A 19,100-nucleotide genomic window follows, 5' to 3' on the forward strand; every position below is an offset into this window, starting at 1 on the left:
ATTATATGTGGAACATGCCCTATTTGCAATCCATGAAAAGCCCAAAAGTACACTGACCACACAGAGAGACTCTGGGTACGAAATTATTATATCCAACCAATCAATCAAAATTGTCAGGTGCTGAGTGGTAAATCCAACACGATTCATAGCAGAACCAGTGAAGGAGGGAGACAACATGCACGATTGCACAAAGTGTACTGAATATTATGATGAGATACCAGATGTTAAAGAAAATTCCCTAGGAAGGGGGAAGATTCTCTTCACTGACGGGTCCTCTTCGATAGACCAGAGCACGAGTCAATGACACAGTGAGACCGCAGTGATAAAAGCAAAAGTGACTGATACATTTGAGACAGTAGTAGGTGCCTACATGACATCAACAGTACATGCAGGACCTTCATGTTGGAAAAGGAGGTGTTTCTAATGCGCAGATAGCATGCCAGTGCAGCATGTGCCATTATTGGATAGGCTCACAGATGCACTACAACTCCCATTGGCCATCGCCATGGTGAGGTGCGCAGCTCACACTAGAGGCATAGACTTGATTTACTTGATGCCAAAAGAGCAGCATATTTCCCCAAAATATCTGAATTTGAGGCAGCACCGAATAAACACACACATGTATACAATTTTGAAATAAAAGGGGGGTTTAGTACATTGCCCATAGCACAGATTATTGAATTATAGGGAAGAGCACCACCAGAAGAGAAGGAATTATGGAAACAAAGGGGGTGCTCACTGTCTCCCACAGATGCAATATGGCAGCAGGACATCACTGGGAAACCAGTTAGGCCTTTAGAACCGCTTAAAATAGCATTATACCAACTGCATTACGCAGCACACACATCTAGAGAATGCCTTGCAGCATTGATTGTGGATAACTGGTGGGTCCCCAACCTGACTGGGCATGTCACAAATGTTATAAATTGTCTGACTTGCCAACAATTCACTGCTGGACACACTTACCAAACAGTGAGAGAAGCAATACCCTGTTCTACGGGACCATTTCAGCATTTGCATATAGACTATGTAGACTTGATCCAAATTTGTAACCGCTACAGGTACATGTTAGTAATCGTGTGTCCTTTTTCCTTCCCAAAGGATTGAAGCAGGTCTATGCACACATCCTAATGCCACGTTCCTTGAATGTGAGGTCTTACCAAGGTGGGGATTGTGCAAACTACTCTGATCCGACAATGGACCGCATTTTGTAAATGAAGTATTTGAATATAACACAATTTGGTTGGGTATTACGCATACATTTTTTGTCTGGTTATCACCCACAAGTAAACGGCATGTGCAAACCCCTCAACGGCCTCCTAGTGGAGCGCATTGCCAAACTAAAAGTGACACTGAAAACAGGCTGACTCCATTGTCTTCCTTTATCATTATTTATTACCCAATCAGCCCGGCTCAGACCATCACCTGACTTCACATGAGCTGGTGACGGGACGCTGCATGGGCACATCCCTTGCTTCTGCCAATCAAGCTCTCACTGACGCAGAAAGTGTATCTACTGTATTGGGTACTGAGTTGCATGATTGTTTCACGGCTATAGCAGAGTCTGTTAAATGTATGTCTCAACAGCTTCGAGTGCAGCAGGGGGAGTCGAAGAAGAGTGATGAAGATACTGAACAAGTTGAACCAGCAACATTGCAAAATCCCTTAGAGCCTGATTCACAGAAGCGTTTTATAATGACGCAATCCCATAGGAAAACACTCTGTGAATCAGGAACCTAGTGTTATTACCAGGGGATAAAGTCCTCTGCAAATGGTTCTGTAGGATGTGTCATCAGCCATGCTTCAACAGCCCATTCGTGCTGGAAGCAGTTACTCTGACAGCAGTGAAGTTCCAGGGAAGAAGAGCCTTGATCAACCTCAGTGATGTCAAAATCTACAAAGGAGAGACCCCCATGCCTGCCAGCTTGGAGCATGAAGGTGAAGAGGAAACAAGAAGAGTCCAGACCTGTTCCATGGCAAGAACTAATCAGCAGCAAAAAGAATAAGAAACACATTGATTCGCTAAAGACACACAAGGACTGAACAAACATGTTTATCGAGATACTTGTGCGAAACAGAAATTGACATTCAAACTTTGAAAAACAAATATATAGTGAATGCTTCCCCTGACAATTAAGTTTTGTATGGCTTTATTTTATCTAGTGAACACATATCCTTGTTTAGGATTGCGGAACGTTAGCCTTGCTGTGCTAGTAATGAATGTAAAAACCTATTTTATTTCTAAATAACTTTTCTTGCCGTATTAACAAAATGTTCCTGTGAACATTGACTTCTGAAGAAACGGACAAAACTTTCTGGGGGTGAAAACAATGGGATTTTTCAATATTGTTAGATATTCACTTTTGGCACGTAGAAGAAATAATATTTCTAAATATTTGCAAAAGTAGCAAAATGAGGTTCAGAGATAATATTCACGCACAGTAAAACGTGCTTTTTGAACAAATATAACTTTCAATGTCTATTAAAAGACCAGTCCGTCCATATGCATATTCTTTGAGATAAATTGTATTTATTCCATCTATTTCTAGAAACAGCAGACACGTGTTCCGACCAGCTTGGTCGTTATCAAGGCTGTGTAATATTATAATTAGCAAATAAACATTATTCCAAATGTAGAAAACATGTTGAATACCAAGCATAAAAATATAAGATTCATGTCAAAGCATATTGGAAAGCAACACATTTTTTTTATATGATGAAATGAATTGCACATACCACATCAGAAGTTGCAAACGATAAAGGGACCCGCATCATGGTAAGAATATCAGAGAAGAGAGAAGAAAAAACTCAAATAATGATCGCTATTATTATCACATCTTGAAAAACAACAAACATAATGTTGTGTAACTTGTAAAAGAATAAAAAACATATTAGATGTATATGTCTTGTTAACCTCAGATCATTGACAGAAAATCTAGTGTGCAGAAACACTGATCCACCCTTGTGTGTTAGACAGTTATGTGGGTAACCATGAGATGTGATAAAGACAATGTAATGTGTACTAGAGACAAATGCCATGCATGATTGAAATTAGAAATAATCATACGGATATTACCCCTTAAATCAGAGAATATGACTAGCTAAAACATTAGCCAGATAGAAAATGAATGAGTGATCTTTATGGGAGGCTTGCCCCAAACTGGAAGTCAGTCTTTGTAATTCTGAAAGGTGAGTAATATGATCTGTTATGAACCTTACAATGGCCTCATAAACACGTAATAGAGCAAAAAAGATTTCCAATGTACTTCCAATAATCTTTGGGGAAAAGTCATCATACCTTAAATATTTGTCCTAATCTTAATATGTATAGTAGATATAACTTGCACTTCAAATGTGGATGTTGTTTAGCAGATATTGTTCAACCGTCCTGTAATAAATTGAAAAATGATATACTAAATCATGGTGAGACACCATCCCACCTTGTGATGGTTAAATATGAAGTAAAACATTATCCACATCTCCTTATTAGCCATACTGTGCCATCAGATATTGCACACTCTGCTTATTCACTATATATTCGATATATCCATGCGCCCTTGGTGATTATATGAGAAGCATTTTGAGTGTCTGTGTACATAACTTCCATTAATCATAATTCTCTGATTTGTTGTGGCGTTAGACGCCATCGAGCTAGTACGCAAAGACCTATATTATATTCAACAAATGTATTGGCTGTTAGAAGGCCTTTGGATTCCAAACATCTTACCCGAGTATCAAAAAATAATATAGAAAAGAAAGAAACAATGTCACGGACAACAATGTTAAATAACCTCAGTTACCTGGTTAGTGGTCCATAAATAGCAGAGCACAAAAGAGATAATTGACAGGGTTAGATCCCATTCACATGTTCACAGCCACAAATGGCATGTATCCAAAGAGAAAAACCCGGCTGCCATGTTGTTTGTATAAACCTCCTATGCAGAGGCCGTAAAAAACATGACGTCACACGTAAAAATGTGTGTGACATCAGAATGTCAACAAACCCTGTCATAGAGAAAACAAAAAGTGCATCAGTGCACATGTGTTGATCGGTACTATATACGCTGCTCATAGAATATCATTTTTTCTTTTTTTTATTTATTTGTTTAATCAACAAGAGATTTTTACAAAAAAGAATATGATTATTAAACTCCATCCTAATTTACTGAAATTATGAGGCTAGTATGTGCCTGATTGTAAAACCAATATATATCACAAGTTGAGTGCACAGACAGAAAATAGCAGTTGCTGCAATATTAAATGAGCAATCCCCAAAAATCGGAGTGTATTGCTAAATGTGATAGCTGAGGTGCAAAAATGATGGTGAGGTTGATACATTAGCAATAATGCTCATAGCAAAATATTTTACATTTTGTAGCCTTTATTTTATCATTCTAATGGCACCGAGAGAGTTGGTCTTTTATAATGTGACCAGACCAGTATATAGCACTCTAACTCCCATCACAATGGTAATGAAATGGTTACCCAAGAATGTCCTGTAGTAGCCAAGCATATGAAGAGATTGAAAAGAAGTGTGACAGATAATATTGAGCACATGAACACATATATGACCGAACCCACTCAAGTAACTAATAATGTGTGTTATCAGCACATGAGCTAAGTGAGGAGAGAGACATCTGATGAGAGCTGTTATGTGTGCTCTCTTATCCCCTATGCCTTGAGTGCTTGCCGAGTTTTTATAGCAAAAGAAGTACCTGCGAACAGAGCACATTGCCTAACGCACTGTGCACTTTGTATGACTAGAGGGCAATGTCAGGTTCAGATGGTTTCACTAGTGTGGATGAACAAAGCGAAGTCCCCACAGGAGGGTAAATACATACAAGAGTTGAAGATGATGATAAACACCGAGACACAGCACAAGGTGCACAACGAGCTGGGGGTAGATCTCTCTCCGCAGCAGGGGCCTCCCTCTGGAACAGCCTTCCTGCCTCCCTGAAACTTGAGGAGAACCATCTCCGGTTCCGGAAGCACCTCAAAACCTTCCTCTTCGCTTCTGCCTTCTCTCTCCCTCTCCCCTGCTAAACCTGCCTAACTCCCCACTGAAATTCTGCACTAAACCTGCATCTTGGCCACTCTCAGCGACCTCGGTCCAGGGCCCAGCCACTCTCCACTTGCACTGCCTCCCTGGCTCCCCCTGCACTGTGGGACTGTCACTGTATCCCTACAGCCCCCTTCCTAGCACTTGCTCTGCACTTACCCCGCACTTGCCACCAGCTGGCCCTTTTATTTATTATTTATTATTTTATTAGGCTACTTACCGTGTACTGCACTTTCCCCCCCACCTCCTCCCCCTGCACTTTCTCCTTTTCCCCTTACCTCTGCACTTGCCCGATCTGAATGACACCTGGCCTAGTAGGATCGTTTGTCTGTCTTCCCCTTGTTTCCCTCCCTCCCTGCCTCGTCGCGCCTTGAAACACTTGTGTATAGGCGCGTTACAAATACCATATCATATCATATCATATCAAGGTGATAAAATATATGCCATCCGAAACCAATGGAGCAGGAATTAGAATAGAAGACAGTAAAATGCTGCAGTGCAACGATAAGAAAAGGAAATACCTGGATGTTGGGAAAGAGGCCAGTTACAAATAAAAGGTACAGTACTCACACTAGAGGGATGGTCCGAAGGATTGGTGGTGTACAAAGGACTAGCACTCTTGGAGTAGTGGGAAGAGGTCATGCTAAAAGCAAATAAATCACGTCTCGGAGTATGGCCCAAAATCACAAAGTTACTCACATGCGTCCATAATGAGCAGGAACCAGTACAGATAGTACCCCTGAAAAATGCTACCCAATGCTTCTGAAATAATGGTGCAGCACAAGTTGGAAAGAATACCAGGTGCAGACGCATTTTCGATGTAGAAGGCATGAAAGTAGGGACAGCAGTATTAATGGACCACTATTGGGCTCCAAGGCTTATATGCAATTGCTTCCAAATTGGGGATACCTATGTACCATAGCACTCATAAATACACCAGCTCTAGTAGTACCCCAGAGTGAAGTACAAATTGGTGACACCTAAGAAACAAGAGAAAGGCAGTAGACGAGAAAATTATTTCTCAGTCAAAAAAGTAGAGGCCTATGATGATATACCGGATGAGCATAAACTGTTCAGCAGGACGGCAGTCTTCTTTACATCTTTTGTTAATCCCGGTTTCGAGGCAGCAAGGAATACAAAATGGTTACAAAAAACCAGATGGGAGTTGCTACAAACAATACATGCAACCATGAACGGGTTTAATGCCATAAAAGAGGAAATGAGGGCCATAATATTTATGACCCTCCAGAACAGATATGTCTTCAATTTGAAAACGGCCATGGAGGGTGGCATGTGTGCAAAAATCGGGCCGTGCTGCACGCACATACCTTCCCATGATGGAGAAAATTGAACCCTCACAGAGGCCAGAGCCACATTAACAAAATTGCACACAAAGATGTTGGAGGAAGTTGATGAAACTGAAAATGATGATTGGTTCAGATATTTGTTCTCATGGATACCCACCTGGCTAGCGAATGCATTCAGAATATTGATAGCCATAGTAGTATTCATACTACTGTTTTAAGAAAAGCAATAAACAGTTGCAAGAAGGCTGCCAAGCAGTTGGAATGGAAATAGTGATAAAACTGAATGCTCAGGTTCATGAGCATACACATATCGATGATCTACCTCCTGCTCACGTAAGGAAAAGCCCTATTATCCCTCCAGGATCAATATGTACTTAACCCCAAGACCCTAGTAACTATATTGGGTGATGGATATATTGCAATTCGAGTGCTGCTATGTGACCTGAGGTGTGGACAAACATGTTAGATGTGCAGGCAACCTCAGGGAAGTGACTAAAATAAGGACCCCCAAAATACCCTATACGGGGGAGGACATGAACGAGGGTGTGGTCGGGGACTCAACCAGAGGGGTGAATGTTGAGGGACAGATGAAAACGTCACCCATAGCTACTGCCCCTCCCCAACCCTATGTTGAGAAACATTATTCACTAAGACCGCCGAACTGCCCATATGCCACACAGGTACATCAGAATAGAAACAAATGGTAAGAATAGGCAAGTTTTTAGTGAAACCACACATGTGCATGCATTTGACACGAAGCAAATATGCACGCACCATGAAGAACGAACACTAGGTCAAATATGCACTTACACACACAAAGAATATTGATTGCATCCATTTAGATATGAAGAATACTAACATAAGCAATCTATAAACTCAATGCAACGTGAACAACACATGTATAAAGCTCATTAACATAGAAACAAGATAGTAGTGGGTAGCCATCTTTTCCAAAATGGATGCCACAGCACGCATTGAAGTAAACGAAAGGCCTCAAGCTTCACGAGAACTCAAAATGTTGAATCCACTGAAATACAGATTATAACTCCCAAGGCACAAGCCATACATTCTTAGATTAATTAAAAGAACAAACAGTCTTTGAAAACCAGGTGCAGAATAATTATAAGTTAAAGACTTCAAAGGGAATGGATCAAGTAAATCCCCAGTGGTAAAGAAAACCATGAGACTCACATTAAAATGAGCTAAAATCCCCAAAAATGCAGGGTGAAATAATTTCAAACATGATCTCATCACACGTGACACACTTGAAGAACGTCTATCAATTAACAAGATCCCAAATGGCAATTTACTTCCAGCCACCTTCGTACAAATGCAGTTTGTTAGCCTCTGCTGCACTTTTTTATAAGCTTATCATTCGAATGCCTACCTCTTCGGCCATGTCTCCTGCACCGATCAGTGTTTCAGAATCTGCACCCTTTTCTTACTTTGAATTAGCCTGCCAGCTTGAACTTTCTAACAGCTTGGCAGAAAAATGTCTTCTCATTAGGCTAACCATTCAAATTTGAAAAAACGACAACTTGATTGTAGAGGTTGTCTTCTACCAAAACCAATTATTTAGGCTCTATTTTCGGTCTGTTGGAGTGGTCATGTGTATTTGATAGCAGCTTTCTTGATCAACATATCCATCTTATCCATTTCTTAAGTGTCTCTCTACATTAGAGATACACTTTTCCTAGCAATTAATGTAAATCTTGCTCGTTATAGTCAGACCTGCACTTGTGTTTTAGAAGTCATCTAGCGGTGGGGAGCTGCTATGTACGACTGGCCTTAAACAATGTTTTCCGGTTTATTTGTATGGTACGTTACCAGGGTAAACTTCCAAGCTGTTTTAACAAATGTCCTGGTGTCTTCTATATGTATGTGTGAGCATATTTTAGAGATGGCATGTATTTACTATTATCAATTTAGAGGTGGTTCTAGGTGGAGCTGTCAGATATATGTAACCCAATCAACGTTTAACACATATAGTCTATATGTAGTCAATTTCCACTTTCCACGCAACCAAACTCATAATCTCCTCTCTCATCTTTTCTCGCCTCTTCTATTGCTCCTCTCTTCTCTTTGGACTACCAGCATCTCATCTTGCCCCCCTTAAATCCATCTACCACTCTGCTGTTCGCACCCTTTGTCTCCTCACCTCCCGTGACTCCATCTCTACCTCGCTCTCTTACCTTGGCTGGCTACCATTTCACTCACAGCTTAAATTTTACTTTCTCTGTCTTGTCTTTAAATCCCACCATGGTCTTGCTCCTCCTTATCTCTCCTCCCTTCTCTCCTTCTACTCCCCCTCCCGTTCCCTTCGCTCTGCTGACCACTTCCTTCTCACCGTACCTCCATCCCCCTGTGCTTCCTCCCGTTTCCGCTCCTTCCAACTCCTCGCACCCCTACACTGGAGCTCACTCCCTCTCACAATCCGCTCCTCCACGACCTTCCCCTCTTTCCGTACTTTCCTTAAATCCCTCCTTATCCATTCTCCTCCCTGAAACCTCCCCCTCTACCCTCTCTGCTTCCCCCTCCCCCCTCTTTCTTCCCCTTGATTTTCCTCTCCCCTCTCCTACCCTCCTCTCTTCAATTTCCCTCTTCTAACTCTCCACCACGCCCTCCCCCACCTGCCTAATCCCACTCCCTGTTCCCTCTCCCCTTCAGTCAATTTCTCTTTTCACTGTTTTATCGAATGATTCATGATATAATTTTGCTTCATCTGTTACATTGTTGAAGTTATTATGTATAATGTTGTTCCACTGTACAGCGCCTTGGTGTAAAGCGCTCTATAAATCAATAAATCAAATCAAAATCAAATCAAATTCCCCTAACCTATTCCCTCATCGCATGGATTTTGTAGTATGATGTCGTCTTTGTGACGTCTTTTTGGTTTAAAAGGTACTGTTTTGTATGAGAACTCTGAGAGTTGCAACCCTATTGCTTGTAAACTGTCCCTAATTTATTTTGGAGGTTAATGAAGCTGGATTTTGCTTTTCACTTTGACTATTTCCGTCACTGAGTCTGGGTTTCACTGGCTCCACCGATTGCATACATCTGGGGTTTGCAAGGCCATCATTCCAATTTTGTTCCTTAGTGCCTTGAATTTACATTTGAATAATTTTAGCTCACTGGAAAACCTCAGACAATTGAGATGCTGGGTTTCCTTTTTTTTCGGCAGGGTCCATCGTGCACTTTATCATACCGTGTGGTTTGGTCATTGCAAAGCTATTTGGCAAACTCAGCAGAGCAGAGAGCCTTGACTAGGGGCAAGATGTCTTTGCAACCCATGATTTGGTGAACCAGCAGAAATGGGTTTCAGAAAACCACCCTTCTGAAAGCACGGATTGGTGTTAGTCTACAAAGGAGATGGTGGTCTGACCATGTAACAGGGAGATAGTTATTGCAATGCTTGTGTAAGTACCCTACAGCAAGTACTAATTTAAACATTTCTTTTGCATAAAACAAGTTAAAAGAATTGCCATTTTATGCATGGTTTTAAGGATGTATTTCAAATTAGTTTATATATCACATCATTCCAGGTGCGAAAGTGAATACTCCCAACAGGAATGCCTTTGTTGTCCTATATAGTTTTACTGCCGAAGTTCCCACTGGGGTAACCAGAGTACTTATATTTTAAATGAGGGGTGAATGTGATCCAGGCGTACCAAACCTATATGGGCATGAGGGGCAAGTCTGACCCTCATGTCCAGAACACAGATATATTTGAGGGCGAACGGCTTGGATTTCCCATGAGAAATGTTATAAAGCTGGCTGGACCACTTAGCAAAGCACTGCTTATGTTAGTGCATTTCTGAAAGCCAAATAGTTCGTCTCTTTTAATGTCTCCCTTTATAGTTCATACTAAACGGACCAGGACTGCATATTAAAATTTTTCCCTCAAAAATAGTGATTATGAAATTAGGGCTTTCAATAACATGTGTCTTGCCCCTGTATCATTGCTTGATTATGCATTCTGGTAATTGGACACTAGGACTGATAGGCAGGCCATGCCGAAGGCCACAGTCCTATTAATGTGTAGTTAGTGAAGGTGTTGTCGGATCTCTTAAATTGGATATCTTTTTCAAGTTCCCTTGTGTGTCTTACTGTTGAGTGTTGTGCCACTTAGTGTATTTGCTCAGTTTCTTCTACAGCCTTTTCTAGAGGTGTTTCCAGTCATTAATGTTGCATGTAGTTGCTATACCTAATATGTCCTATGCTTGTGTCGATGTACCAAACAGCAGGTATTTCTTAGCGTGTTGATCTTTTTGGAGCCTTCTTCAGAGGATCCCGTATCTATGGATTTAGGAAGCTAAATGTATCTAGATAGATCCCCAACGTGTGACCAATACTTTTAGAGTTCTGGCCTTGCTAAAGAGAAATGGCACAGAGGCTGTGTTTTACATGTTTCGATAATGCCAGGCTGGGCCTATATGTCAATTATCTGCTAGCTCCATGCAGATTAGTTACCCCAAGAAGTGGGTATTCTTTTGCCCAGAGTTCGGAGGTCTGAGTACTGAGGCTGTAAGTTGCCGATCAAACACTGCCTTACTAATCCCCCATACGGTATCTACACAGCCATCCAAAACAACTCCTGGCTCACCTCATAAGGTACTGGACTGCTTCTTCTCCAGGGGTGGAACTCTGGAGATTTCCCAGTAGGCCACTGCACTCTAATCCTCTTTTGTGTGGTATTTCCAAATGTTCCAATAGGAAAAGGGTTGACCTTACTGGAAATGTGTATTATGGGGCTACTTTTAACATTATTTCCAGGGCCTCTTTTGGCTCACAATCCATCCCTGTTCTTCCCCCCACAGATTCATGTAGAGCCGTGAATATCTATTCTCCATAATGTGGTGTGCGTGTATCCACCGTACCTCCTTTATAATAGATTGTATTCTGGCAATTGTCAAACACTGTATGTAACTGACTATGCATGCAATGACTCTCTCACAATGTATTATCAACAAATGCACCCTGCTTTGTGTTCTGTTTGTATGACTTTACGCTGCTTGCTGGTGAACCACTAACTTTATTTTCATTCCGGGGGGTGAGGTACCTGCGTTTAATGTCAATTTCTTCATAAAATGCCTCACTGTTTAAAAAAGTGTTCTGAAAACATTGTGTTTGAGAAAGCTATTCTAAAGTGATTGGTTGTCATGGGACCAAGGGCACCTGTCAGGTGTGAGACTATGTGGGCTGGTAATTGTGTGGGGCCTCTACACTAATTAAAACAAAAGACCATGTGTTATGAGTGTACTTTTGCAGCCCAAGGCCCAACATTGATACAAGTTATGCACCAGCTGATTCAGTTTAAAACTTCTTTCCAAAAATGCTCCTAGGGTGGGTTAAGCAGCTATATAAATGAACCCCATACAAGGAAAGCAAGCTGACATCTAAACATGACCTCAACATGCTTGTTATTGTCACTGTAATTCTGGTGCTGCGTGCAGATGGGTCGATCCTGACCTAACCACGCTGGTGACATAGTTTCCTTAGTTAGGATTTCACGTCAGAGACCTGTATTCGACATCAACTCACAAGTTCAAGTCCTGCTAGGCCAACTAAACTCTTCTCCCGTTCTAGGGCCATGCACAGGGTATCATTAAATAGGTTAATAGAATTACCAGTACAGCACTTAGAAGCAGAACGGTCTGTCATAATCTTCCAGGTATATAAAAGTGAAAATGTGTGGGTTTGTGGCTTCACAAACGTTTCCTATACAATTCCAAGCCCTTTCTCCAATCTACACCAAATTTTACAAAGTCATCTATTAGGACCCTCTGGACATTACTGGCAACATGACATCGGGACACCCCAGCCTTCACATCTGATTTCAGCAAAAGTGAAAATGTGCGAGTTTGTGGCAATCGCATGTTCCTTATACAATTCCACACTGTTTCACCAACCTGAACCACCAAACTTTCCATAGTTATCCATTAGGACCCTCTGGACATTACTGGCTATTTGACATTTGGACACGCCACCCCGTTCCCTGAATTTCAGCATAAGTCAGAATTTGTTTGTGGCTTGGCGAAGCTTTGTTCCTTATACAATTCTACCAGATCAAAGCCCTGTGTTTTTATTGGCGGCTTGACAACACCTCAGGGCCAGGACCTCAACTGGTTTTACACGCAAACGGCCAATGATGCTACAAATTGCTTACACAACACATAGAGCCAGCACCTTCAAGTGCTGACATACGGCCCTCCAGCAAACCCTCACACCACCACACTATCACAAACATAGCGCTTCCTGGCTGCATCACCTGTCCCGAAGTCTGTCAAAAACTTTACTAATTTTCTCGTCCGCCAGTTAAATTCACACTCTTCTCTCCTCAGACTAAGGGCCGGTCACTCTTGGCGGAACCACAATACGCTGTGATCCGCTCAAGACAGGTGCTGTGAGACCACAACAGTGGTGAATTGTAGCAATATAAAAACTTCATAACATTACGTGATTGCTTCAATAGCCCCTTGTGATGCACTCATTAACACTTTTTTTCTTAAACGTTTTCAAAAAGGGACAACGAGTCAGCCTGCAGCCAGGGTCGGACTGGTCTATGGGGCAATGCCCGAACCAAAACCACAAAATGCTAGAATGGGCCATTTTTTGGGGTGGTCACAGTGGCCCACTTTTTTGGCCCATGTGGGCCATTTTAATAAGTTACTTCACCATGCGATAGTAGTTTTGACCCGTGTTACTGAATTAATATTCTTTAAAAATGCACAACTTTCGACACATTTTACCAAAAAGGGCCCATTGTGTAATACTACTCGGTCTGCCAGGAAAGCAGTGAATTGCCACTTGCAGCTCTGGGCACTTTTTTATTGGTGCCCGAGACAATGTCGTGACCGAGTTGCCGCAGAATCATGCAATCTACCGGCATCAGCAGCGGGGCACACGGGGAACTTAGTCACGCCCGCTATTTTGACGGGAATCTGCGGCCACACGTGAGCTAAGTTATTTCTCTCGTGTCATCTGATTTCCTGTCTGCGCAAATGGAACTTGACGGCTGAAGTGTTACGGAATTTAAAGAAAACAGGAAACTGCACATCTGAGCGTCTAGTGACACATGAGAGTTCCTGGCCAGATGTGACCTGCCCCCTCCCCTTCTCCACACCCTCCGTCTCCTTCAACCTTCTTCACGCAGGACCCATGCACGTCACCTGTCTTGGGGCAGAAGGCGTGTGCTCCAGACAAATTCCCCCCCTGATCTGAATATGCCCCCTTCCTTCTTCCCCTCTCTATCCCCCCTCTACTTTTCTCCCTCGCGCACACCATATCCATCCCCACTCTCTTCCAGTGTTACAGCTCTGCTTTCTGCTCTATTTTGGTGCCACCACTTTAGTTTCTTTGTCCCTCTGTCTCGCTCCTTGTCTGCCTTGACCTCTTCTCCATCTCGCATTATCCGTCTCTATGCCTGTCTCTCACTTGCGGTCGGTCTTTACTCACTTCCCCACGCCCCCCTCGATTTTCTTCTTTTCTTGTCCCTTTCTCCCATCCCATCTTTCCTTCTCTCTGTCATTTCTCCTACTCTTTCTCTTATCGCACCTCACCCCCATCTCCTCCTCTCTTTCTTTATGCCACTCTGCAGCCCCTCTCTCTTCCGTCTGCCGCTCTTCTCATCTCCCCGGCCCAGCTCTGCCTCCTTCCCCCTTTGTCTCTCTCCGTTTCCTTTCTTCCCTTCGCTGACGTCCCCTCTCCCTGTCTCTGACCGCCTGTGTGTATGTATGCACGCATACGTGTTTAGTGCACACTGCACAGCTGTGTGGAGTTAGCTTAATTAAGTCTGTTCTGTGTTTATACCCTCGTATGCACCGCCCCCTGCACTGTACATGCCCGTACTTCGAAGCACTCATTCACATCCTCCATGCAAATGATCACGGTCTATTCCATTTTTGGGTCTCCATTTACAACTCTCGCAGGGGAGCTTTCCGTGCATGTTTGTGCATGGTGGCTTTGTGCCCTGCCCCTGATTATGAGCCTCGGTGGGTGGGTGCATTGTGCTAGCATCCTTCTGTCTTCGCTCTCCAGCCACACGGCTGCTGTGCAACACACGCTAGCACAAGCCAGTCCTCGCTCCTCTGCTGTGCTGTAGGTGTGTCTGTATCTTTTGTCTCAGTCTGCACGCATCTCCTCCACCCGGCTTCTGGGCCGCTGTCACACGCCATCTGCATGACGGGCTCCGTCTCCACTCCCGGGGTGCACGCCGAGAAGGCGGAGGGTCAGGAGGGGGGGGGGTGCACTGGGCTGGAGCAGCAGTCTCTAAATCCCCAGACCCCGGGCGTGCAGCACGGCCACATTCGCCCGCAGCACCTCTGATGCTGCATGCGATTGCTGCCCCTTTAGTAATGCCCGGCGTGCCCAGATCGGGTGAGAGCCGTGGAGGCGCGGCATTCAAGGCAGAGACAGTGTAGCAAACAAAGCCCTTTCAGCGCTGCACATGCAAGCTTTCTCCCGGGGAGGCAGGGCACCCAGGGGCGCGCGCGTGTTCCTGCCCCTCCCACCCCGGCGTGCCAGTGCTAGCGCCGCGAGCGCTGTGGCTCCAATTCAGCGTGCAGAAATAACTGCATTTAAATGTAGGTGAATGGAGAAAGGGGGCTGCTGGGGGAGGGGTTCTTTTCAACTCTTTCAATGGCCGAGCACAAGAAAGGGCATGCGAGAAGAGCGGAACTTTCTTCTTTTAAGAAAAGATCGACCAGCAAAAGAAAAAAATGAAAGCCCGGTCCAAGTAAAGGTTATAAATGGGGGAGGCGCGCCCGCCGCCCCCGCAGCCTGTTGACCTGTCTGCGGATGGGCATGGCAGGGCAACCAAGACAATGCCTTTTGCACAATGCGTGCAAGCCCCCCTTAGACACCATGTGAATGGCATTGGGTCTCAGGGGAGGGGGTCGGTGGCCACTTCAGTTACAGCCCGCCCGCTGGGGCCGGTATAGATAGGTAGCCGGCTGCAGCCGGGCCATTGCTGAATGTGTCACGTTAACAGGCACCGCGCAAACCTGCGGCTGGTATCTGGCATTACCCCGCCTGGTATCTGGCATTACCCCGCCCGCCTCCTGGCTATGGTAGGAGATAACGGCACTGGGTTTACATCCAGTCACAAGTCACGCCCACCACTTCCTTCATACACACTATCCATGGTCTTGAAAATACACACACACACACGTACGTCGTGATTTCTGTGCGGCTCTTTCAGATACAACAAGTTACTGACGCACATTTTGCAGAGAAGAGAAAAGCAGAGCATTTTCAGCACAGGCAGCCGCCACTTCCCTCTTTCAGTTTCACGCTGTCTGGACAAAACAAGCTAAAGTAAACTCGCGCTAGCATGTACACAGCTGGCACCAGGCGCCCCTTCGCATTGGCAACCACGCCTTTTCTTTCTCCAAACCGCAAACAAGCCAAATTACCCATTAAGTTGTGCTTCCTGGTGTTCGTCCTCCGTCCTTGCAATCTCTTTAGTCTTGTAGAAAATAAGAAGTATACTTATTGTGCAAACGGTCCACCTCTTCCTTAGCCACCGCATTTCTTTGCCAGGAATCAAGACGGCCGCTTTTCCTTAACACAAACGTGTTCCTTTTGTTTCCAGCAAAAAACAACTCACATACAAATAGCAAAGCCAGGCACTGAGCGGCAAGTGCAGCTCCCTCGTCTGGCGATCAGCGGGTCCTCCCCTCTGTCTTCCAAGCAGTCATTGCCAGGGGGTTGCACAACAGTAGCAGCAGCAGCGGCGGCGCGCGCTCTCATTGCACCTCCTTCCTGCCCAGGCCCCGGCGTGCGACTAGAAGACGCTGATTGGTACTTCCCTGTTCCTCGGCTGGGAAATGATGAGAAATGGGGCAGCCAATGAGAGCAAAAGCGGAGGCGGGTTTTGCTTCTTAACTTTGAAACATTCAGCAGACGAGCACAGGCACCACGTGCGGAAGCGGCCACCCAGTGTGCCAGCAGCACCCGTGATCTCCAGTGAGAAGCAAGAACTGGCTCAGAAACTGCTATGTGGTCGCGGGTTGTTTACAATTGTTTGGGTGTTTTCTGTGGTGGCAATGCACAGAGCCTGCTCAAGGTCGGATCAAGTGCTGTAGTCGCACAGGGGTGCTGCGCCACTAAAGGGCGCCTCCAGTTCATACAATGTACAGTGTCATGACACTGTACATTGTGTGAGCCAGCAGCACCCTTTACATGACACTGTCACTCACTAATAGAAAGTCATGTAAAGTGTCAGTTAATGATTTTCCATTAGTGAGTGACAGAGGTGCTGCACCAGCGCCTATTCAACAATCACGCCGCTGCGGGCGAACGGTAGGGCGCTCACCCTGTGTGAAAAATCTCACACAGGGCGCAGGTAGAACTGGGGACGGAACTGGCAATGTGTTCCTCATTTAGAGCCAAATTCATAGAAAAAGCACTATGCGCAAACTACTCTGCACCATAAATAACATTGCGCCTACTAGCACATGAAAAAAGTTTAGTGCTGTTTGCTGATTCATGGCTTCTAACGCGCAGACTAACCCGCAGCGCAAACAACAATGAGTTGCACCCGGGACGCCCACAACACAGCCCCACGCAAACATAAACTAGCACCAACTAGCAACTAGCTCTCATTGCACCTCATTCCTGCCCAGGCCTCGGCGTGCTACTAGAAGACGCTGATTGGAACTTCCCTGTTCCTCGGCTGGGAAATTGGCAGCCAATGAGAGGAAAAGCAGAGGCGGGTTTTGCTTCTTAACTTTGAACATAAACTAGCGACAACAAACAACCTTTGCACCTGCCTTTGTGCCACCATCAAGCACCCCGCAAAACTGCAGACTGTCCCCTGCAACACATGCCACCACTCCAGTGAAACTTCAAACCGTCCCCTTCAACACAAGCAAGCACCCCAGCAAAACTGCAGACAGTCCCCTGTAACTGAAATTAGCACCCCAGTGAAACAGCACGCCGTCACTCCTAAGTTTGGCCAACGCTGCAGGGCCGTCGCAGGGGAGGGCAGGTAACTGCTGTCCCATGGCAGCAGGGTCAGGAGAGAGGCAGCAGCCCTCCCCTTGAGTCAGCTCCCCTCTCCTCCTCAACAGATAAGGAAGACAGCGCGGTCTGGCACTTCAAAGGGCCGGGAAGGTTGAGGTAATAAAAATACCTCACCTTTCCGCGAGAATATATGGGTGCAGGCAGGGAGAGTAGAAAGGGGTGCCCCCCAGGAAGGGGTGTCAATTAGTCAGCTGCAGGCAGGCCTGAGGGCTGGTGCACAGCCCCCACACATGCTACAAAGACCCAGGGGCTGCCCTGGATCCTATGTAATGAGCTGCTTGCAGCTCCAAAAAGCACAATCTGTTTGTGGACCCTGCATGGGGACCACTCAGCTGAGCACTCAGCGTCTTCCTGCTCTTTTTCTTTCTCTTTCTCCTTTTCTCTGTATTTCCTAAACGTTTGCTGTGCACTCAGGATCGTTTGTAGCTGCATCAAGTGTTCGCCGTATACGTGGCGTCACTGGGACCCCCCCCCCACCTCCACTTTCTCTCAATGAACATTGATCTGTTGTATGAGCCCGGCTCGCTTTAGGCGTAAAAGAAAAACAAACAAACCTCTGCTTTGCCTGAGAGAGGCCCAGCTGTGCTCTCGAGTGATGACAAACGGTGAAGACCAGGCTCGGGAAGCTATGTGGAGCCCCCGGGAGACAAGTGCTGCATTCCTCGCAGACAGGACCTCAAGGGTTGCCATCGGGAAAGAATCAGCAGATCCCATACCAGTCCCGATAGGCGTCCCTCAAGGTTCCTGCCTCTCCCCCACTTTGTATAATGCCTACTCCAAGTTGCTTTTCACAGCATTGGATGCTGTGGGTGTCATCTATACCAATTTTGCAGAAGACACTCAGATCCTTATCCCACTAACAGACAACCATGAGCAAGACTCCCTGCTCATTAACAAAATCTACTCACTAATCCAAAACTGGATGGCCAACAACAGCCTATGTCTCAATGATGACAAAACAGAGCTACTCATATTAGGATCATCGGCCAAAATCGCCTCCCTTCAGCCTGTTTACTCATCGTTCATCATTGATGGTACTACAATCCCAGTACTCAAACAAGTAAAGACACTAGGAGTTTACCTTGACGCAACACTCACCATGTGCAAGCAAGTAAATGCCCTAGCATCAACATGTCCAAGCAAGTAAATGCCCTAGCATCACCATGTCCAAGCAAGTAAATGCCCTAGCATCCTCTACCTCCTACACAGCCAAATTGATTTCTCTTAGTCGCAAATTCACCAGAAAATTGCCTCACACTAGCAAGAGTGCTCATATTATCAAAGCTTGACTATTGTAACATCCTCTTCTTAGGCACCTCCAACATCAACCTATCCAAACTACAACTCATGCAGAATAAAGCCCTCTGTGCTGCATTAGGCATAAAAAAGTCCGACCATATGTCCAATATCAGGAGACAAAATCACTGGCTTCCCATCAAATCCAGAATACTCTTTATGCCCTTAGCATCTCCCACAAATGCATCGCCAACAACGCTCCCAAATACCTTCTCAACACAGTTAACAAGAAATCCCATTCCAGACTCCTCAGATCGAATAATAACAAAAACCTCGAAATCCCACGTTACAAAAGAGAAAAAGCAGGATGCAGTAGCTTCAAAGTACTCGCTCCTAGGCACTGGAATGCCTTACCTATCAATATTAGGAATGAAAAGTCTTTCCCACTATTCAAAAAATTACTCAAAACTTGG

The 19,100-nt window shown here is 44.8% G+C and overlaps 1 protein-coding gene across 2 annotated transcripts in view; it reads right to left on the minus strand.

Moving 5' to 3' along the window:
• Positions 1-16,163, minus strand: part of ST8SIA4 (ST8 alpha-N-acetyl-neuraminide alpha-2,8-sialyltransferase 4) — a 715,738-nt gene extending 699,575 nt beyond the window's left edge. The window contains exon 1 of one of the 2 annotated variants that reach the window (XM_069625456.1): positions 15,780-16,162. In XM_069625456.1, coding sequence (XP_069481557.1) covers positions 15,780-15,895 — 116 coding nt within the window. In that variant the 5' untranslated portion in view covers positions 15,896-16,162. Of the gene's footprint in view, positions 1-15,779 lie in introns of both variants that reach the window. The other variant, XM_069625458.1, reaches the window with a different exon arrangement.
• Positions 16,164-19,100: the final 2,937 nt, after the last annotated feature.

The sequence above is a fragment of the Ambystoma mexicanum genome, chromosome 6p (genome assembly GCF_040938575.1).
Source record: "Ambystoma mexicanum isolate Mex_15411 chromosome 6p, UKY_AmexF1_1, whole genome shotgun sequence".
NCBI classification, from domain to species: domain Eukaryota; kingdom Metazoa; phylum Chordata; class Amphibia; order Caudata; family Ambystomatidae; genus Ambystoma; species Ambystoma mexicanum.